We start from the raw sequence: 23,458 nt of genomic DNA, 5'->3' as shown, positions 1-23,458 counted from the left end.
GAGTTTTAACACATGATGATACAGAATAAATGTACAATTTAATAAACAAAACATTTTTCTCATTCCTTAATGTCAATCCTTAACAGGCAGCTCTAATGTGTGGGTAAAGAGTTCAGGAAGATGTAACCACACAAATTAATATAAATGCTTTGTGAGTCCCACAACTTGGAGGGTAAGACAGTAACGAGCTGCTGAAGTATATTTTTTAAGTGCAATCAAACAAAGAGGATTGTGTCATAAAGAACAAATCGACAGGTAAATAATGGCTTGATTATATTGGTACATATATGCAAACACATTTTGGTTTAGCATTTGATAAATAATGTTGATAATTGTAATAATTTGTAAATAAAGCTATGGTGAAATTGGTGGAGTCTATCCCTACATGTGTCTTCCCATCTGGGCCCGGGGAAACTGGGACCTGCTGGGGCTGTACTCTGGAGCTGAGTAGAACGGAGCTGGGGAACCTGCAGCAGGAAATCCAGACATGCCTCCTCCCTACGACACCAACAGGTCTGATGTCAGAACAGATCAATTCCATGGTGTTCCATCTCTGGTTATCTCAGGTTTATATTGCCTTCTTAACTGTAAGACCTCTAGAGGATGGTGTGCTTGTGCATCCGCTCACCATCATGCTGTTCTGTATAGATGGAAGCTGTGATGGTCTGTAGTCATAACGGCTTGGAGGAGGCGATCTGTCTTCATACGGGTTCCTGACTGGGGCAGACCTGGCATAGGGGTTACCTACAGGCTGGCTCATACCTGTGACATAACTGCAACCAAACAACAGGTCAGTCAATATCACAGAGCTGCCAAACGACATGCAGAACAATCAAACCGTACAGTTGTGTGTTGTGAATGACATGTAAGTAATGACGAGTAAAATTAAAGTAATACAAAAAGTAATAAGGAAAACACTCAGCATAAATGAGAACACCTTACTTGTATGGCTGAATTGGGTTGACCACAGTTCTATCAGAAGAGGGGCTGTTCGGCTGAGGTCTGAGAGAGAGAGAGAGGACTGATATTTCAATATCAAAACACTAAGTGGAAAAGGATATCCGCACACTGGATTATACCTCCCAACACTATATTTGAGCCACGTTTCAACTCCGCAGGGTCTTCAGACAACATCACAACAGTAAACAGGGAACAAAGAACAATTAATTCAAAAATGTATATACTACTTATAAATATCATTATGGACATCCATCCATCCATCCATCCATCCATAAGGAATCATGTTACCTGTATGGCTGGCTTTCTGGGTTTGCCAGAGTTGCTGTGGGCCTCATATTATTTGGCTGAGGGCTGTGGAATAAGAGATAATATTTTAATAAAAGCACAAAATTATACCAAAACCAATAAGCATCCATGTTGCATTTGGTATACAGTACTTTGTAGTTTGTAGTATCCATTTAATGTAATTATTCAGAAGCTAGATTTTTACTGGAGCAATTGATTCCATACAAGTAGTTTGGATATCCAGCCCAGTCATGTATCCTCACACTTATTCTACATAGTAATACACAACATGACCTTACAGCCCCTCAAATGATGTGATGAGCATGAGGCATGATTAATCAAACAGGAAGAGCTTACCTGTAAGGCTGGCTCAGTGGGCTGGTCATTGGAATCCTCTCCTGGGTGGGCTGCATTCTGGAACCCATGGGGGGACCCTAAGGCACAGATGGATCCTACTGTATGTAATTCAGTGTAACTTTCAAGATACAGTGGAAAAGATATGTTCTCTTATTCAACAAAGAAAGAAAATGCTTTGGTATTGTTTTCAGTATACTGTTGACAATGTACTTTCTGACAGTCACTGCAGATCAGTTCTTCGTGCATTTTCTCACTCAGTGTTAGGGCAGTAATACTAACAAGCATATCCTGGACTATTAAAGTCATGTGCTAGATACTAAAAACACGTCTCACTGACGTAACAACGGTACCTGCACGCCTCTCTCCCAGTCCCAACCCTTTCTGGTCATGTGATGATGATCACCTAGGCTTTCCTACCCAGGGCAGAGAAACGCTCTCTCACATCTACAGTACAGTATCACAGGAGAATGATTGACTTTTGGGAATAGATAAGACCCCCATCGTTACTGGGGGTATAAAACTGAATGTTCATACATAGTTGGGTGGGGTGGGGGTACCATGACATACACAGCGACATTCAACTATTAACCCCTCTCGCCAAGAAGCAATCAGTCAACATTCCTCTGTGTACATTATATCATGTTTCTAATGCAGATCAGTTGACTGGATATTAGGCTTGTGTTCTGTTTGTACTCACTGGCAAGTCTGAGGCAAACACAAGGTTTGAGTACGCTCCATTTGGATCTTCGTCATTAGTCCCTTGCTTTGTGTGACTGAAAGGAAGAAATAAATCACAAAAACATCATATTTCCTAACACTGAAACAAATGTTTTGTTATAAAGGCACTCCCTTCGTCTCACCCATCAGGATTCTTAGCTGGCTCAGCGGATTTCCTAAGCTGATGGACAAACTGAACCGTCACTCCTACAACGGCAGCCAGCGCCAGGCCTGGCAGGGTCGCCACCAGGGCAAAGGTCAGGATGTTCCACTTCTGCTCACAGTTCTCCCCCATGAACCACATGTCTTTATAGTTGTTACACCTGAACAGAACAGATGTTTTATCAAAGGGGAATGTCACTGGGTGTGCTCCTCTCTCTCTCTCTCTCGTATACAGCCATTAACAGCCAGCGCTCACAGAAGAACATACTGTTAATGTTATGAATAGTGAGGACCTGCAGTACATTAAGCCATGCCACACCATGTCCCTGACAGAGATACTGTACATCATTTGAATATGTTTTGCTGTTTTACATGCTGTGCATGGGACATACAGTATAAGAAAACAGTGGAGAGTCAAATACTATGTACACAATGTAAATACATACCTACAATACGGTTGCTTATCTTTACAGAAACACTTGCTGTTGACATTGCATTCAGATAATGGTATCTTGCATTCAGAGAAGTTATCAACTCCTCCACAATAGTCTGAAATAAAACAAGACCCAGAGTAGGAGCATCTTCAAACAGGCCATCACTGTATGATCTGACCTCTCTGAGAGAATACAGAACAGTACACTGCTACTAAGGGAGCAGAAAAAAACTAACTGACAAATTACTGTCAACAGTCATCAAAAATCTTTCACAAGAAGAAAACTGACTTTCAGGTCACTACTACATACCTGCTGTTGATACTCTTGGTTTGAGAGCGTCAGTTGTAGATCGTCCAACCACAGGGGCTGGGACCAGAAACATTAAATATAAAAGAATGTACAGCTTCATTTTCTATCTCTCTCTCGGTATGGAGAGAGAGCACAACTGCTCTATGGTTTATGGTTTATTGCCTGCTCAGGGCAACACACATGCGCAGCATGATTGTGTGACAAGCTGAGTGATCTTCTTGTATAAGACTCTGAAAGAAGTATTCATCTGGAAGTCTCCTCTACAGTTATCCGCATATTGCTATGGATCAGAGTACAGGTTCTACTCCCAGAGGGGAACCTGAGTTTATGATATGAAGGGTGTGAGTTAATACTGATCATTACATCTTTACTTGTACATAAAGAAGATACGCCTAAATTAAAAAGAGGAAATATCAACTGTTTAACCTGTGAATCATTGATTAACCAAACCTCATAATGACTTCATGTCAGCATTTATTCACAATCTTTCAGAAAGTATAAGGTTGAAAATACTCTTGACACAGGGCTGGACACGCTGCATATATCTCAACAGCAACACTACAAAAATTAAATGGGGCCTATCACTATACAAGAACGATGTTAGCTGGAGTTGGAATTATTTAGCTAACAACGTTAGTCCAAAATGCACCACAACAATATCAATAAACAGAATTATAAGAAAGAAAAGTATAAAGTACACAAGGTATATTTACATGTGTCAGTACGTTGAAAAGAGCGTACCATTTAGAAAACAGTGAATAAAGCATCTACTCCAGGATTTGAACACATTCTTTGTACAACAGAACAGATGCTTTTTTTTATCGGGGCCAGCAAGAATGCAAGAATGCTAATGAGGGTGGAAAGCAAACATGGACATACCATAAAAATTGAAACAATCCTAAAGCTCATCTACTCTTAGGTGGGTGTTATTAATGGTTATAACAGCATTACTGTCTGTCAATATGAGTGGGTGCATGTGACTGGCTGACTGTGTGTGTGTGTGTGTGTGTGTGTGTGTGTGTGTGTGTAAAGCGCAAGAGAGAGAGAGAGAGAGAGAGAGAGAGAGAGAAAGAAAGAAAGAAAGAAAGAGAGAGAGAGATAGAGAGGTATGATAAAGTGAGGTGTGAAAAAGTTCACTAGTTGTCCGAGTCTATGTCGCTGTCTCCCCCGATGGATCTGAACTCCTCGCTGTCCTCCTCATCCTCGCTCAGCTGGACCTGGGTCAGCACACTGGGACCCCTCCTCCGAGCATCTTCCTCCTCCTCTTCCTCCTCCTCACTCATAACATAGCCCTCACCATTGCCCATGCTGGAGGTCTGGGTCTGGGTCTGACCCACAGTCCCCTCATAGCTCCCGTAACTGGCACAGGGTGAGAGAGAGAGAACAGAATAGAAAGGGTTACATTACATTAGTCATTTAGCAGACGCTTTTATCCAGAGCGGCTTACAATAATTGCATTTAACGTAATTGCATTTAACGTAGGAAGTCAGTGTACTACTACTCACCAGAACTCACAAGTGCATCTCCTTTCGAAACAAGTGACCAATAGCATAATCTACTATTAAAGCCAAAGTGCATGAATAGCAAAATATAAGATAACTGGGAAACTGGAGAATGACTTTCACAGAGGCATTTCCATCCACCAATCTGGTGTTGCTAGTAGTTACTCTGTAACCCTCGCTACTTTACTGTAAAGAACATAATATAGGAGCAATATATGTTAACAACTCAGCCTGAACCCCTAGCCGCCATGCCATACCTGACGTTGCTGTCCTCCATGTGGGTTTCATCGGGCCCCTCCCCCTCGTATGACATCATGCTTTCGTCCTGCTCCAGGCCCATGCGGGCTGTCTCCTGGTGAGCCCGGGGAGGGGGCGGAGCACGCAGCTCCACCTCCCTGTCCGAGTCGCTGCCGCTCTCCGATAGGTGGATGGCTGCGACGGGACAGGGCGCGACAAATGGCATTATGAGCGGAACTCTGACAAGGAGCGCACACAGTGGACATTTTACATTTCATACATAACACTAGGGTCATTTAGCAGACACTTATATCCAAAGCAACTTAGCATAATTGCATTTAACGTAGGAAGTCGGTGTACTACTAGTCACCAGAACTCACAAGTGCATCTCCTTTCTAAACAAGTGACTAAGAGCATAATCTAGTGCTAAGGCCAAAGTGCAAGAGTAGCAAACTAAAAATATAATAGGTGTAGGTACATTAACCGGTATCTGTGTTATTAGTCCAACTCAACCGCCCCCCCCCCCCACATCTAACTGATCTCTCCAGTCCCGTCCTCCTCCATGACCGCCTCCCCCAGCCCGCCGCTACTCACAGGAGAACGGGTTGTCCCCCTCCTCCTCGCTGGCGTCGTCCTCGCCGTCCGACATGAGCAGGTCCTGGTACAGAACGCTGGCCTGGGCGGGTCGCCGGGCGCCGTCCTCCTCCTCCTCGTCCTCGTCCTCCCGGCCGTGCAGACGCCGGCGCGGCGCCAGCAGCATCTCCTCGTCGTCGTCGTCGTCGTCGTCCAGGTCCCCGTCGCCGTCCTCAGCCTGGGACGACGCGGCGGAAAAGAGGAGAGAGGACAGAGCTGCTGAGCGTTGGTGTCGCACTGCCCTACTGCATGTCATGACACAGCAAAACATCCGACGGACTCCGGGGTCCGGCGGACTAGGGGGAGGGACGAAGGGGGGGGGGGGGGGGGCGCTTACAGGAGCCGGGGTCTTGGGCTTGCCATCATCGTCCTCCTCAAAGCCTTCAATGTCAACGTCTGACTCCTCCTCCCCTAGCCTTCTGCCATGGCGACCCTGAGGGACAGGCAGACAGTCACTGACCGACTAGCGGAACCTTCTGGTCAACGGCAGAGTCGGGCTACGTTTTTTTTTAAGGGATGGATGCTGACGCATTTACAAACAGAAGCTGGCATGACATGCAGAAACGCTAAAAACGACAAAAGAATAACAATCGACAACTGAAAGAGGGTCGCTTCTGTCACAGAGCGTCAAAATGCAATGAGGGGCACGTCGGAATGGCCGAGAGCTCGCGTCAGTGTGATCGTCCGCCCGCCGGACTCCGCAGAGTGGCGGATGAGGGCAGAAGGATGGAGGGGAGGGAAGGGGAGGGAGAGCAGGGGGAGGAGGGGGGTGTGAGGTGAGGTGACGGGAGCCCCGCCCCGCGGCCGTCTCTCTCCGTACCTGCCCCCCTCTCTTCTCTGGAGCCGCCATGAGGGGTCCTTCAGAGAACAGGCCGGCCTCTCTCTGCAGGCTCACAGAGGCCCCGCTGTCAAAGAGGTCAGCAGGCTGGCCGGCCCAGCGGTGGGCGCACGCACGCGGACACACACGGAGGGGTACGCACACACACACACACACACACACACACGCATGGGTACGCACACACACACACAATGCACGTGCACACGCAGGCACATGTATGGGCACGCACACACACACACACACACGCGACACACACGCACACACAAGGGCATGAACGCACACACGCACGCGGACACACGCGCACACACACGCATGGGCACGCGCGCACACACCCACACACAACACACACACACAGAGGGAGGGAGAGAGAGAGGAAGGAAAGGACACAGGGGGGAGGTAAACACAGTGAGGAAGAAAGGGACAGAATATAGAGACTACAGTAAAGAGAAACACTACGGTCTATAGGAATGCTACACCACACAGGTTTGACTGCTAGGGAGGAAGACTAGGGAGTGTGAGGGAGGAAGACTAGGGAGTGTGAGGGAGAAGGTACAGCATAGAGAGGCTACAGCCTAGAGGGCCTTTCCATGGACAGACTGGATCCACGTCTGCACCGAGGGACTACCGTCCTCCTCACCAGGTGTGAGTAGGTGTGTGTGTGTGTTCCTACCTAGGGTGTGTAGGGTCCTGGGGTACATGCCGTCCAGGTCTGTTTGTGTGTGTGTGTGGTCCTACCTAGGGTGTGTAGAGTCCTGGGGTACAGGCCGTCCAGGTCTGTTTGTGTGTGTGTGTGTGTGTTCCTACCTGGGGTGTGTAGGGTCCTGGGGTACAGGCCCTCAAGGTCTGTTTGTGTGTGTGTGTGTGTGTTCCTACCTGGGGTGTGTAGGGTCCTGGGGTAATGTGTCCAGGCCACCCAGGTCTGTTTGTGTGTGTGTGTGTGTGTGTCTGGGTTCCTTCCTGGGGTGTTTAGGGTCCTGGGGTCATAGGGACCAAGCCGTCCAGGTCTGTTCATGTGTGTGTTCCTACCTGGGGTGTGTAGGGTCCTGGGGTCATGGGGTCCAGCCCGTCCAGGTCTGCTGCATCCAGTGCAGCTTCTTTAGCAGTAGAGATGTCCTTCTCCAGCTGGGTCAGGTGCTCGTCATACTGGGGAGACACACACACACGCACACACACACACACACACACACACACAGAGCAACACACAGAGTTCACACATCAATCCACGGAATTGTGAGGGCTTTGAGGGGTCTAGCTCAACTCGAATTGAATGCCAACGAGAAGAGGAGGGTCTTAAACAACAAAAATTCCTAGGGTCTGGTCAGTTCTTATATGGACAGGGTCTGGTCAGTTCTTATATGGACAGGGTCTGGTCAGTTCTTATATGGACAGGGTCTGGTCAGTTCTTATATGGACAGGATCTGGTCAGTTCTTATATGGACAGGATCTGGTCACTTCTTATATGGACAGGATCTGGTCAGTTCTTATATGGACAGGGTCTGGTCAGTTCTTATATGGACAGGATCTGGTCACTTCTTATATGGACAGGGTCTGGTCAGTTCTTATATGGATAGGGTCTGGTCAGTTCTTATATGGACAGGGTCTGGTCAGTTCTTATATGGACAGGGTCTGGTCAGTTCTTATATGGACAGGGTCTGGTCAGTTCTTATATGGACAGGGTCTGGGCAGTTCTTATATGGACAGGGTCTGGTCAGTTCTTATATGGACAGGGTCTGGTCAGTTCTTATATGGACAGGGTCTGGGCAGTTCTTATATGGACAGGGTCTGGTCAGTTCTTATATGGATAGGGTCTGGTCAGTTCTTATATGGACAGGGTCTGGGCAGTTCTTATATGGACAGGGTCTGGTCAGTTCTTATATGGACATGGTCTGGTCACTTCTTATATGGACAGGGTCTGGTCACTTCTTATATGGACAGGATCTGGTCAGTTCTTATATGGACAGGTAAACTGTTTCAGAGATTAGGGGCCGCCTCCGCTAAGGCTTGGTCGCCTCTATTTTTGAGACATCCAGTTGCAACTGGTTGGTCAACCTCAAAGCTCTAACTGGTGTATGATGGTGCTAGATGGGCGGCGCCAGCCCATTTAAAGCCTTAAAAACAAGGACCAAAATCTTAAAATCAATTCTGGGGCAGACAGGAAGCAGACAGTAGACTAATACTGGTGTTATGGGATCACACTTTCTTTTACCAGTTAAAAGACAAGCGGCTGCATTTTGTACTAGCTGCAGACGATGGAGACAACTGTTCTACACCCACATACAAAGTAGTCGAATTACAGTAGTCTAATCGAGAGGTAATAAAATAATTAGTAGTCTAAGCGAGAGGTAATAAAAGCATGAATAACTCGTTTGAAGTCAGTGGGTGAGAGATAGGCCTTAACCTTAACTAGAAAAAAAACTCAAGTTATAAACAGTAGTCACTGATGTGACAAAGAGCAAGTGACAAACACACAAACCTCTGCCAGGGTCTGCTTGCACACATTGACTATGTCCAGGGCGGTCTTGGTGTAAGGACTATCCGGGCCTGTAGAACGCGCACACAAACAGAGCAGTACACAACATTTCTATCATCAGGACATAAATCAGCTGTTATGTCAAGTTGTTTCAGTTTTCACAAGCGTAATGATGTCTAATGATATAAAAACCATAGATCACGGGTTGATCGTTGCTTCTTGTGAGGAAGGATTCAGGGATTTTTATTCAAGGGTGGTTATTTGTTATATGTATACTGTACAGCCCAATGAAATGTTCAGTGCTGCTGAAGTACAATGAAATGCTCAAGTGCTCTAGGTAATAAATGTTTGTTCTGTGGAGGTAAAGCAGGGAGGCCCGACATACAGCTGCAGAGATCTCACCGTTGTAACTGACACTGTTAGTGTGAATGAGACTGACGTCAGACAGGAACACATCGCGGTTCTGGTACTTGTGTTTGGAGATGTTCTGTTGGACCACATAACAAGAGAGAAAGACAGATCATTAAGTTATTATCCTTTCCTGTTGTCTTCCTACCTTCCTTCCTACCTTCCTACCTTCCTTCCTACCTCCCTTCCTCCCTACGTTCCTACATACCTACCTACCTTCCTACCATCCATCCATTCATCCATCCATTCATCGAAACGGATGTGCTGGTATCTTACGGGATGTGCTGGTATCTTAAGGGATGTGCTGGTATCTTACGGAATGTGCTGGTATCTTATGGGATGTGCTGGTATCTTATGGGATGTGCTGGTATCTTATGGGATGTGCTGGTATCTTACGGAATGTGCTGGTATCTTATGGGATGTGCTGGTATCTTATGGGATGTGCTGGTATCTTATGGGATGTGCTGGTATCTTACGGAATGTGCTGGTATCTTATGGGATGTGCTGGTATCTTATGGGATGTGCTGGTATCTTAAGGGATGTGCTGGTATCTTACGGGATGTGCTGGTATCTTAAGGGATGTGCTGGTATCTTACAGGCTGGGGTCCCAGCGTCAGCCATTAAACCTCTGGAACTTGTCCAGAAAGCCGCTGCTCGCCTGGTGTACAACCACCCCAAGTTCTCCCACACAACCTCCCTTCTCCGTTCCCTACACTGGCTCCCTGTAGCAGCTCGCATCCAGTTTAAAACTCTGGCGCTAGCCTACAGGGCAATGAAAGAACCAGCCCCCTCCTATCTCCAGGCCATGGTCAAACCCTACACCCCCTCCCGACCGCTACGTTCTGCTACCTCGGGGCGACTGGTTGCCCCATCACTCCGAGGCCCCTACGGTCGATCGACACGGTCACGGCTCTTCTCTGTCCTGGCCCTGCAGTGGTGGAATGAACTGCTCACTGATGCCAGGACAGCAGAGTCGCTGCCCATCTTTCGTCGCAGGCTCAAAACTCATCTCTTCAAGAAGTACAACAATCCTCCCTCCTAAGCACTTATTGTATTGCATTGTACTTTAGATTGCTATTCTTGCACTTTGCCTTCAGCACTAGATTATGCTCTTAGTCACTTGTTTTAGAAAGAAGATGCACTTGTGAGTTCTGGCAAGTAGTAGTACATTGGCTTTTCCTACGTTAAATGCAATTATTGTTAGTCGCTTTGGATAAAAACATCTACTAAATTACTGTAATGTAATGTAATGTTACATGATGTGCTTGTATCTTACGGGAGGTTTTGCCATCTCACCTTGCGGGTGTTCTCCAGGTCCATCGGGGTGACGATCACCTTGTAATAATCTGGAACAAACTTCTTGTTGACAGGATGGTGGAATGGCCAGGACTGGAGAGAGAAGAAGAGAAGACAGGAGAGATGGATTAGTCACAAACTCAACCAAACGAGTTGGTTGAGTCAGACTACTAAGTGAAGGGGTACTGATGGCCGATGGATCTCCAGACAGGCAGGAGACGACGTGAAGGTGGTCCACTCACCTCAGGCACAGCCATCATCTTCTGAGTGACGATGTTGTCCAGGATGAAGGAGAAGGCCACCTGGTCGTCGTCGTCCAGCAGTGGGTTGATGGCTTTCTCCAGCCTCACCAGCCTGTCCTCCTTCTGCTCACAAACACCAGGGTGGCCAGGGTCACACAGGGCAAGCATGGAGAGAGAACGATAGAGAGGGAGGGAGGGAGAGAGAGAGGGACAGAGGGAGGGAGGGAGGGAGAGAGACGGAGAGAGAGAGAGAGGGAGAGAGAGGAAGAAAGAGGGGAAAGAGGGAGGGGAGGTAGAGGAGAGAGGCAGAGAGAAATAGATCATACACTGGGCCAACTTTGATGAGCCAAAATCCAAGCATTTTACCCTCATACTATGTACGAAGGACGTAACAATAAAGAAATCTTGAACTCACCTCTTTCAGTTTCTCATCACAAAGGTCCAGCATAGACTGAGCCACCTGGGTAATTGGATGCTTTGCCCCTGGTTGTACCACACACACACACGTATTAGATACACACATTCCATGGGAAAATACAATCTTCGTACATCACTAATAATAATGCGAAAATAATGTCATTATCACTATCCACAGTACAGCCTTGTAGAGTTTTTGTACCATTGTATGTGGCGCTATTCTTGACGATCATCTCCACGTTCTCGCGGAACTCCTCGCGCGACGGGTACATCCGCTTGCGCACGTTCTCCCGCAGCGTCTGCAGGTCCATGGGGCGCGTGATGATCTTGTAGTAGTCCTTCACCACCTTGGCGTTGACCGGTGTGTGGAAGGGGTAGGTCTGTGCGACAGGGGCGTAGTCGGCAGTTAAAAGGGTCTGCGTGCACGTCGTGAGGATATAGCTACTGGGGGTGTGTGTGTGTGTGTGTTTACGTGTGTGTGTGTCATTATTGGGAGACGCTCAATATGGAGGAGGCGCTGTTTTCTATACCCAAGAACTAGGCTAATGTGTCTTTCTGACCTGTCATTGTCATCATCTTGTGTGTGTACTGTACTGTACGTAATAATGTGATTGGTGCCAAGTCCTGACAGTCAACTGACTGTCTCCTAATGTCTGACGGCATTGTTAGTGTTTATGTCCTTTGTATTTCTATTTATGTGGACATAAATAAATTATTCAAATGGGAGAAAGTGTTAAGTGCAGTGTGTGTGATCTCACGTTGGGGTGATCCCTCATGTCGTTGATGACGCTCTCCAGGACAGAGGACAGGGTCACCATGGGGTCGGTGCGTCGCCGGTGGATGGACTTGTGTGGTCTCTGTGGGAGGACGACAGGTTTCAGAAACAACAAAAGCCAACCAGCCAACCAACCAGCCAACCAACCAGCCAACCAACCAGCCAACCAACCAACCAACCAACCAACCAACCAACCAGCCAGCCAGCCAGCCAACCAGCCAACCAGCCAACCAACCAACCAACCAGCCAGCCAACCAAACCAACCAACCAGCCAGCCAGCCAACCAGCCAAACCAACCAACCAACCAGCCAGTCAACCAACCAACCAACCAACCAACCAACCAACCAACCAACCAACCAACCGTCTACATGTACGTTCACATCTGCAGGTGTACATAGTGAGTAAGCTTAAAGAGGCTCACGTTGAGGTAGTCACAGTGCACAGCGGTCCCAACGCGCCTCTTCTTCTTGGGAGGCAGCTGCTGTTTGGGGAACTTCAGCACCAGGGACTTCCTGCGCACCTCATCAGCACTGGAGGGGGGTGGGGTCAGACAGGACAGTGATTTACTAAGCCTGAACTTTTCTTACACACATCAAGATGAACAACAGAAACAGAGTGGTCTGTTGTCAAAAGCTAGAATTCAGGTTGGAACTGGTGTGTGTGCGTTTGTGTGTGTGTGTGTGTGTGTGTGTGTGCGTGCCGTACCTCTCGATGAGCTGCTTGCCCAGGACGATCTTGGTGCCCTCCACTTTGATGAGCTCCTCGTTGTCGTTATGGATGACCGTCTTCTCCAGCTCCTCCTCCTGCTCCTCCGTCATGGCGACGGGGTTGGAGGGCGGGGCGTTGGTTTGGTAGTACAGCGGGCAGAACTTGTTGGTGCGCATGTGGCCGATGGCTCCGCAGGCGCCGCACTTTAGCTAGGGCAGAGTACCGATAGAGAACTATTCAAAAACAGAGCAGACACCCCCCAGGGCCACACTCGCATGATGGATCGTGCTAAAATGCTAATGCTAACATGCTAAAATGCTAATGCTAACATGCTAAAAATCAGGAAATCCATCACCGGATACTTTATAATTACATTGGAAATGATCACACCAAACAAGCAAAGGTTTAGCTGGGTTGATTAAAAGCAGGTCAGGACAACCAAGAGGAGAGAGTAGTAAGTAGGGTAACAAAGTCGGCAAGCTTACTTTTACCTTGAGGTCTGGCCTCTCCTTGATCTTCTTGGCCTTCTTCTCCGGCGGGCCCTTGAACTTGTCCTTCTCCTGGTTGCGCTTCAGCCTCCTCAGCTGCTCCTGGATGCGCCGGCGCTCCTTCCTCATCTCCTCGCGGTGCTGCTCGTCAAACAGCGCAAACTTCCTTCTGCCCTCGCCAAGGACAGACCTCATCTTAGTGCCGGAGTATACAGGCGCACGCATGCATTCACGCGCGCACACACACACACAACATACAAAGACAGGTACAAAGACACACACGCACACACAGACAGACACACAAAAACACACACACACAGCAGTGGGGGCATGACTCACATGAACTCGTCGTCCTTGGTGGTCCTGATCCTGGTGTAGGCGTCGATCACCGAGGGCTTGCGCACGGTCTCGCAGCGGACGTACTCCTTACCGTCCTCGTCCCTGAAGGTGCGGTAGATCTTGAGGCGGCGTCCGGTGGCCGAGGAGTTCAGACTGGTGACCGAGGACGCGTCGTCGTCCTTGTGGGAGCCGGTGGACAAAGCGCTGGCTGCAGGACACAGAGGGATCATACACCCGCCGTTCGTTACTAGCCACAAACGGGAAACGCAACCGGGTCAAAAACGCACACGCCGGCGCACTCACAGAAGCCCTTGCGGCGCTCCTTGCGTCCCTTGTGGTCGCGGTCGCTCTCCTCGCCCAGCAGCATGCGCTGCAGCTCCTTCCTCTCCTGCTCCTCCCTCTCGCGCGACAGCTGGGAGCTGGTCTTCTTGTTCTGCAGCATGTTCTCGATGTTCTTCCCCATCTCCTCGAAGTCGCTGTCCTCCGCGGAGCTGCTGTCCGTGTCGGTGGACAGGACCTCCGTGGACTCCAGCACCCTGGGAGAGAGGGAGGCGCCATGTCTCATAACATCTACTGTGCACAACGACTCTGTTTGTAAAATAAGATAAGCGATAGGTTTAATGATCCCAGGAGGGGAAATTTGGGCATTACAGCAAGAGAAAGATAGAACAGAAGAATCAATGGGTCATACAAAATATGTGCATTAGAAAACATAAGAACGATCAATAAATAACTGCTATAAAACGGCGGGTTCGGAGATGGCCGATTCCAACAGAATGGTTCAGGCTTGTGGAGGCTTACTTGTTCTGCAGGTCGAAGATCCTCTGGCACTCCTCCTTGTAGCGCTCCTGGTGTTCGGCCACAGAGAAGCGGGAGCCTCGGGCGAACTTACTCATGGGCCCCTCGCCAGAGCGGGCCTGCTCCGTCGACATGGTCCGCACCACGTCAATCACCTCCCAACGCGACAGCTTCTTGATCTGAAACACACACACACACACTCTTGAGAGACTATCCCTCCCAGTGGTTGCAGAGATAGCGAGCTTGTTATTACTATGTCGTTACCTCCTCCTCGGGGACCCCGAACTTGCGCAGCAGCTGCTTGGCGTTCTTCAGCGACAGTCTCCTGAGGTCGGCATCCGTCCCTGTCACCGTCTTCTTGGCGGGCTGTGGCTCCCTGTCGTCCTGAACACCAGACACAAACACAGCAGAGCACACCTGAACACCAGACACACACACACAGCAGAGCACGCCTGAACACCACACACACACACAAACAGCAGAGCACGCCTGAACACCACACAAATATGGTCATCCAACAGCCTCAGAGTGTTGCTGTCAAACACGACAGCCCAACGTCCCGGCCGTCGGGGGCGGGGTCAGTGGCAGAACGGGGCTACTGGTGCGTTCGTTTATAACTGTGAGGTGGCAAATTGCGACTTGCTACTAGGAATTATTAAATAAAACTCTGCATGAACTCGCACTTCCTCGTCGCAAATTCGGATATGTTTCTCAGCCCCCAGTTGCCGGCTGCGTCAATATCATATCATATCATCATCATATCATTCGCTATAGCTCGAATGAACACAGGTCGGAGGTAGGTATTTTGCCACTTGCGACTTGCCAGCTCTGACCACAAACGAATGCACCATACCTTCTGCTGGGTGGGTTTGTTGGGGACTTTGACGTAGGAGAAGCCCTCTCCGCAGCCCGTGGGGTCGGCCACGCCCGTGACCTCCAGGAGGCACTTCCCCTTCATGGCGGCGATGAAGGCTCGCGTCGTGTTCCAGGGCGCTGTGCGGACCTAGATGGAACACATGAAACCGTGAGATTATGTGCTATTCTTTTTTTTTCCGGTAAAGACTGAATTTTATACTCTTGATCAGCAAGCAAGGGAAGCTGCACCTCATCATCGATCTTCATCTGGAAGTCTTCTTCATTCTCTTCCTCGGGGGCGAAGAAGGACTTTTCCCCATAGCCAGCATCCTGGAGGAGAGAGTGAGACCAGATATAGAAAGACCAGCAGAGTAATACTGTGTTCACACCAAACGCGGCGTGAATTTGACTACACACAAGTCAACGCAGAGACGCGAGTCGAAGTGAGTAGATGCAAAGTTGCACTGGGCGGCGTGGACGAGGCGAATGATGCGACGCGAATGGCGCGCAATTTTCGCCCGGGTTAACATTTTTCAACTTGAAGAAAGAGTTCCCGTGAGATTCCGTGGTCAAACTCGCGTGAGATAATGCAAGGTGAAAATCTGCGGCGCGTTTGGTGTGAACACAGTTAAGAGATCCCTAGCAGACACAGATAAGTGTAGTAGCTGGGTTCGCCAGTCTCACCTTCAGCCTCTGCTCAGCCACCAGCATGCTGTAGTAGCTACAGCACTGCTCTGGAGAGACCATGGCTCGGATCTCCTCCTCTGTCGGCAGCCTGAAGTCAGGCTTCAGCACCCACCAGTTAGAGTCCATCCCTGGGCAACGGAGAAGAGCCAATCAGCTTCACTTGTACTGTTAATAAAGTAAACTCAACTCTACTTTAGCAACGTCCACTCCAGCCTAACTATGACTCATCAGCCTACTTATCCTCACAGCCTTTCTCCTTCCCTGTCGTCTCCTGGCCTTACAGACATTGTATACTTAAAAGTTGGAATGCTGTGACAAATGTTATACCGTCAATCAAAAGTCAGGTGTGTTTTGTTGGTGTAAGCTGTGTATAAGATCGTGACTCCTGTTCATCTGCAGTACCTTCTGCTCTCCTCATCAGTCTGCTTCTTACCTTCACAGTAACTTCCATAATAGTGATAATAGGCTGCCCACTGTCTTTGCAGTCGCCTGTCTGTCAAAGTAAGGCATACTGTCTTTGATCTCGCACAGCTAAACATGGCACAGATCTCCTCTCTAATAGCTATGCACTTCCCTGACAGGACACAAGAGTGGAGAGGTGAGACAAAACCAGAACTGCTGAACAGTAATGTACAGGTGAATGAGGCAGATTGTCCTTTGTAAGCTACCATATGTATACGTATCCTTGCCATTATGATAAACAAACAACAGTGGAAAAGAAGAAATCTGCACACTGTTTTTATGCTCCCGCTGGGATTTAATAGGTGATTTAATAGGTGATTTAATAGGGTACAATGTAGGTCGAAACAAATCCCTGTAGGTCGAAATGTGGTACCCTATTAAATCACCATGGGATATTCTTCTTTTCCTCTGTTGTTTGTTTATCATAATGGCGAGGATAGTATACATAATGGCAGTTTACGAAGGACAATCTGCCCTTTTCCAAATTGACCACTTTCTTATCCTGCACGTGTGGAATAGCGTGGATGTGTGCGCATTATTTGACTACAACGAGCAACAGATGACATGACCGCCAGGGCTGACGGCAGACGCTGGCCGGGCCGCGGACAGAGCCAGTCTACCTGTACGCTTGAAGTCGGCGCAGAGTTTGAGGCGTTTGCGGATGCTGCTCTCTGAATGCGAAGGGAACGCCTTCTTTATGTCCTCCATGCGAATCCTCCGCGGGCGATCTTTACTCTTCCAGAACAAGCGATAGATGAACACCTACGGAATGAGAAGAGGGGATGGATGAGGAGGATGAGGAGGATGAGGTGCGTACAGGAGTGCGCACGGCGCATACGGGCCGTTGGCTTGGAGAGACAGATGTGATAAGTGTGCGTGGTATAGTGTTTTACAGGAATACCTGCAAGAAGTCTCTGATATGGGTGTTGGCCCGTTTGGAATTGGGCCCAGGAACCTCGTAGAGGGGACACTCCTGGCCGACCACGAATATGTCCACCAGCTCTCTGATGAAGTAGCCCTGCCGCGTGCGCAGCACCAGGAAATCGGTCTCTAGCATCTTGTGCAGGTAGATGGGGGCGCGGAAAAGGTTGTTCTCGAAAGCCTACGAGACGAATGCGAAGCAGAAATGACTTGTCCGTGAGTATTTGGTTGTTATTAGAGGGGGGGTCAAAGCTCAGCGACCCTGACGAGGAGACTGACCTGCAGCAGCTGTCCAGGGTGCAGGGAGCCCAGGAAGGGTGACGTGTGACAGTACACCGTCTCACCGTACTTACAGTCTGGCGCTCCAGGGTCTTTCCCCGGTTTCTGAGGGGCAAAAAAGACATTAACAGTATAAATGAACAAACACAGGTCACTAGTTTGAAGTGCTGATCTGCAGAGGAGTTGACGGCATGCCGCAGCTACCGGGACTCACTCTCTTGTAGTAGTTTTTGATCTTGGTGGCCATGCCGACTTGCATGATGAGAGGGGCGTACTCCTCGCTGTACTCCGCCAGGATCAGGTCGCCGTCTTTGCCCGTCAGGTCCTGAGCCGTCCGCATGAAGAACATGTCGCCCCCGCCTGAGGCCTGGCGTTCCTGCTCCCGCATCTGGGACCAAAGACAGCACAGTCAAGCACCGACGACAGACACACGCACACACGCACACGCGCGCACACACACACGCACACACGCACACACACACAAGTATCTACAGTGAAACACAGTGGCATGTTTGCTGAAAAAGCATCGAAATCCCATTTGTGTTAAGCTGAACCAGCGTGGTTTGAGGTGGGCTGGCTTCTCACCTTGGCCTTCTTCTTGATCTGTTTGAGCAGGGGCTGGGCAGCATGAGGGCCCGGCTGAGACAGGGTCCCGAACGAGTACTTCTTCAGGGAGGGCCGGTGGAACTGACGCAGCTTCATGGGGCCCATGTGGGTGGGGAAGAAGGGCTGCCTGAGCTCCACAGCAGGGATGGAGTGCTGCAATGAGAGAGAGATGTAGTCAGACAAGGGGAGGCAAAAACAACAACATCTTGCATCTGACAAAGTCTGGCTAATCAGCCATTTTAGGAATGGGGGTACAGCAGGAATGCACCGCTCACCTGGATGATGTTGCCGCCAAAACTACCCCTCAGGCCCTGCTGCTTGGGGTAGTAGAACTCATCGTTGGACAGGTTCCATGGGTCCTTCACCTCTGGCTGGGACATGTTCTGCAGGCAGGCAGAACAGCGAGGGAGGGGTTCGTCGGGTTAGCAAGCAGGCTGCATTCCTCCTCGCTATTGACCGGCATGATCCGGGGTCGATCTGACCTAAGCATGTCCGCTAGCTCTATCCAGGCTCGTACTGACCTGCTGTGGCTCGTCCTTTATCACCCCGGTCTTTCCCAGCAGGATGCGACTCTTCTTCAGCGCCGACTCCTTCTTGTTCTCCTTGGATGGAGAGTGAGACGTCCTCTCTTCCTTCTCATCTGGGATCTCTGCAGAAGGACGAGGTCAAGAGGACGAATCAGCTCAGAGACATCCACCAAAGGGGCCAGAGATTCCGCTTTATTTAACCTTTATTTCGCCAGGCCGGTCATTAAGAACAGATTCTTATTTACAATGGCAGCCTGGGAAGTGACAAGAGACACTTAAGGGGAAAGGGAGGTGGGCTAGAAGATAAAAGCATGTTAGAAGCACAGAATACATCAATAATAACTAATACATCAACAATAGCAGCTAAACATAAACACGAATGCAACAAAAAACATAAGCACATAAAGACAAAAAAAGCCAACAACAGACAATAATAGAGGTATACAGAATGGTAAATGGTAAATAGACTGCACTTGTATAGCGCTTTTATCCAAAGCACTTTACAATAGCCTCTCATTCAAACTGTCGACCCTACGATCATTGGACAGCCCGCTCTACCTCCTGAGCCACAGCTGAAGAGACACACAAATGTTATGGAGGAAAAAAATGTTGCAGGAATTGAAAATAACTTCTCTCCTCGTGAAAGCGGACAGTCGGCGGCTACCTAGGATGATGTTCTCATCGTTGGGGTCCAGGGTGAGGACCGGGGGGGACAGCATGCGCTCCATGGCCTGGTCGTCCCAGATGATGTTGTCCTCCCAGCGCCCATACACCAGCTCCTCGCTGTCGATTGGGAAGATGGAGAACCAGGGGGCGTCGTCCTCGTGGGAGGCTGAGGGGAAGCACAGAGGGCGGATCAACAGGTCGTTTCTGTTCACTAGAAGACAAATGTGGGGTGTGCTATAGGTATAATAGGACACTGCAGCCCTGCACGTCAATCTCATTGTACCTTGATGGTCATGGCTGTGTTTGTCCCGCTTGGACCCAGAGAGCGAGGGGGCTTTGGGCATGGGCGGAGGGGTGGGGGGCACCAGCTGGGAGTTACTTCTGCTAAGACCTGGCAGGTTCAAACAAACGCAGACGGACACACAGTTATCACACTGAGCACCTAACCAATCTACAGCAGCTAGGGTGGGATGGCACCCAGCTTACCGTCTAGGTTACTGTATGCCGTGTTCTGGGCAGCAGACGGAGGGTCACTCACCCTGCTGTGCATTGTAGGCATTGGCGTTGCGAGTCATGCTAGAGGGCAGCCACCCCGCTAGACTGGCTCGCTGGGTCTTAGTGCCTTTGTGCTTGACATCCTCCCCATTCCAGATGATGTCATCCTCCCACTGCAGCTGGGTGACCATCAGGAAGAGCTCATTCTCCAGGGCTTCTTTCTCCTGTTCCTCATTCGTCAGCTCCTTAACGCAGACGGACACACAGGGAGAAACAGAGGAGTCAACTTTCATGCTTGAGAAGCGGTTGAATAATCCTTGCGGAACTCTTAACTCTGAAATCAGGCCTCGCCAGTCGATGTGGGAGTTCATACCTCTTTGTTGGGTTCTGGCGCAGGTTCAGGCTTCTCCTGCTTCTCAAACTCCTCACTCTGCTCCTCCTTCATCTTGAAGCCATAGTGAAAGCTGCTGCCGTCCTCGGGCACCCCTAGCATGTCGTACCACAGCTGGGCCGGACCGTAGCGCCATTCCGCCACCTTGGGCCGGGACTCAGCCACCTTGTCCCCGTCACCCGAGGCCTGGGAGAATTTGGACTCCACTGGGGCCATCATGGTGATCTGGAGTTGAAGGTAGAGAGGGAAACACATACTGAGCAATAGTCAGATGGTCACACCACTAGACTGAGCTCTCAACTAACCTTGTACGGTTATAAATAGCAGTGGAAGTGCTCAATAGTCCTGTCAAGATATAACAGGTTCTTATCTTATACACCTAAAGGTGTCTGCACACCGCCCCAACCAATGCCAACCAACACCCAGCATTCTAAAGTTGGCAGTTGTTGGAGGTTTAAAATTCAGCTGAAAATCCATCCAACCAACGCCAACAGTCACCAGCAAACATGGCGCACCAATCCAACATTGGTGTTGGTTGGCGTTGGTTGGGGCAGAACCTAAGGCAACATGCACTCACCTCGTCGTCAGAGAGACACTGCTCTGGGGGTGGAGGGAGAGCATACTCGTAGTCCCAGCCAGACTTCTTCTCTGGGCCTTGCTCCATCGGTTCCCCTTCTGGAGGAGGTGTTCCCGGCTGGGGGTCACGGTGCTTCCTCTTCCTCTTCCTCCGAGCACTCCTCCACACAGACGGCATGTTCTTCCCAGGGCCAAACAGTCGTAAGAATCGCAGCACCTGGGGTAGGGGGGTATGGAGAAGTTGTAAAATACTGCCCTTCTGATAAAGGGAGAACGATACGATCTCCAATTCCAAGTACACCTCACCCTCCCAGGCCTGAACACGGGGAAGAGCTCTGTGACACCAGGGAGGGCTTTGGCGGCGTCCTTCTGCATGATGCCAGCCAGGGGAAGGGTGAGGCTGCCTGGCGGGCCGCCTAACCCGGCGCCCTGGCTGGGCCGGTCTGTCTCTGACTCAGAGTCCGAGGAGCTGCTAAAGTCCACCTTGTCCACCAGAGAGGAGGGGGCGATGATGGAGGGCAGGATGATCCCGTCTCCTTCGTCCCCGACTGTGGAGAGACGCACAGCACAGCACACGGGGCTTGAAGAAACTTGGGGTTTGTCCGACAATTATTATTATTATTTTTTATTATTATTTTTTTTACATCAAATGGGTCACACAGACTTAATACAGTTATGTTTAATGATTATGACTACTGTCCTCACCACTGGCAGTCGGCTGGGATACATCCTCTTTCTTGCCCGTTGTCAGGAGAGAGGGTGGAGGAGGAGGGGGCATCAGCTTGGCGTCGATGTCTTCACAATCCGCATCATAGTCATCATCATCATCTGAAAACAAACAGACGATATTAAGTCTCTTGTAAAACCTCAGACATTAAGACATATTTACTTTGTGATCAAATCTACTACAGCCATACAAATAACAGATGAATCTCTCACCTGTTCTCCTAGCGGGCTGGAGGGTCCCCATGGCCTGGCGGTACTTCTTAGTCTCGTCCTCAGCCACCTCGCTGATGTCAGAGTAATCCACTGCATCCTCCGTGCTCTTCACCCAGCCTGCAGAGGAAGGCGGCATAGCCGTGTCATACTTCATTCCCAGCAGCACAGAGATACAACCCTGTTCTTACAGACCCTTCCTCTCTCACCGTCGGCGTCTGTGCCGTCGGTGTCTCTGTCCTCCTCGTTGTCGTCTTCTTCACTGGCCGTGATCTCGGTGATGAGCGTGCTCAGACCCAGGGAGCCCAGGCCGGCCAAATGCTTCTTGGATTCCTAGGATGGGACGATACCAAATGCATACCAAATCAATAAACAAAATAGTAATAATTACTTATTTGTGCCGTAATTATGTGCAACTATTCACACCACACACACGTTGGTTTTGTTCTTTGTGGCTTGCATGCGTTTCTCTTGTAATCGTCCCCAAATCTTAAGTCAACACACTCACAGTGTCCAGCACACTGTCACCCTCCAACTGGCCATCTTCGTTGATGTTCCCAAAGAGGAAGCCAGTGAGAGAGAAAGGGCGGTCTTGGTCTTCATCACTGTCCGAGTCCGACATCCTGACTGAGGTAGGGGGAGACATTCGACATTTATTACTAGTATGTATACACCATATCAACTAGCTAGTCGTTAGCGCATACAATGTATGCTTTAATAAACTTAAACATGCCACCTCACCTATTCTGACCTAGCTGCATCATAGCCACTAATTCAATCCACCAATCATTCAGCTAGCTACTGTTGACTGTGATGGTAACATGATTAAGTGAGTATGATGGGTAACACTCAACTGGCTAGCTAAGCGTAGCCTAACTTTACTTTCTTTACTCGGATGAAGCTCAGGTGCAGACTACTTAGCTACCTAAGGTCAGTCGGGTTGTAGCCAGCTAACTTTAGGTGTAATACGGTGTAATAGGCATCTAGAAAGAGAGAGCACTTTAACAGGCTAGCCTAGCTAACGTTAGCTAGGTAAGCTGTGTGCAACCATAAACCTAGCAGTTAGCTAGGCTTATCGTCCTAAACCTCCTCCTTTCTCTCTAAGCAGAAATTGTCCGATTTGAATAAACGTTGAAAACTTTAAACTACTGTACAGGCCCTTGTACTGAAAGAAAAGTAGTCATCCAGCTATGAGTTTCATTTGTTTACGTACCTCGACGTGCAAGCAGACAAGGACCGTCTGAAGGGACTAGCTACACAGACATTAGCGCATGCGCACTATACATTTCCGGCGCTGGTATGGCCCTAGCCCTTCCCCTCAGCTTTCCGCGTGATAGGACCGTTTATATTATACAGTACCTCCATGGATAGGACGGTACTTTGTCGCCATCTACAGAGCTCTTTTTGTTTCACTGGCTGTGCCGTCTTGTCATGAATGTACATAGCCTACACATCATACACAATTTAATATAAATCATGGGGGGAGCAGTTGGGTGTAGTGGTGACTAAAGAAGGGTATACTCTAAGTCTGACTAAAGAAGTGGGTATAGCAGAAATGTTAGTTTTGACATAAGTGGTGTTTAAAGAAGTGGGGATACAGTGGGTCTGTGGATAGAGAAGTGGGTATACTCTGTATACACATCCTCCACTACACATCACTGGTAGCAGTACACCCTAAACGG

General features: G+C 49.2%; 1 protein-coding gene across 1 annotated transcript; it reads right to left on the bottom strand.

Annotated features, from left to right (window-relative positions):
- Window positions 1-3,753: 3,753 nt before the first annotated feature.
- taf1 (TAF1 RNA polymerase II, TATA box binding protein (TBP)-associated factor) lies at window positions 3,754-23,004 on the bottom strand. Its single transcript, XM_084450103.1, has 40 exons — window positions 22,990-23,004; window positions 22,285-22,403; window positions 21,986-22,109; window positions 21,780-21,896; window positions 21,546-21,668; window positions 21,147-21,388; window positions 20,842-21,057; window positions 20,247-20,489; window positions 19,917-20,118; window positions 19,662-19,769; window positions 19,377-19,544; window positions 18,707-18,834; window positions 18,461-18,568; window positions 18,165-18,338; window positions 17,794-17,967; window positions 17,580-17,684; window positions 17,281-17,481; window positions 17,000-17,141; window positions 15,915-16,045; window positions 15,480-15,560; window positions 15,229-15,378; window positions 14,640-14,759; window positions 14,379-14,554; window positions 13,881-14,113; window positions 13,578-13,785; window positions 13,236-13,407; window positions 12,748-12,959; window positions 12,464-12,572; window positions 12,026-12,124; window positions 11,470-11,647; window positions 11,266-11,333; window positions 10,851-10,973; window positions 10,609-10,701; window positions 9,307-9,391; window positions 8,908-8,975; window positions 7,461-7,577; window positions 5,934-6,029; window positions 5,558-5,774; window positions 4,984-5,158; window positions 3,754-4,583 (listed from the first exon to the last, which is right to left on the bottom strand). Exons 2-40 carry the CDS (start codon window positions 22,396-22,398, stop codon window positions 4,361-4,363), a joined length of 5,823 nt encoding a protein of 1,940 aa, XP_084306229.1. The 5' UTR covers window positions 22,399-22,403; window positions 22,990-23,004; the 3' UTR covers window positions 3,754-4,360.
- Window positions 23,005-23,458: the final 454 nt, after the last annotated feature.

This window comes from Borostomias antarcticus (assembly GCF_949987555.1).
Source record: "Borostomias antarcticus genome assembly, chromosome: 15".
Taxonomy (NCBI): Eukaryota; Metazoa; Chordata; class Actinopteri; order Stomiiformes; family Stomiidae; genus Borostomias; species Borostomias antarcticus.
This window is presented reverse-complemented; position numbering and strand designations above follow the sequence as displayed.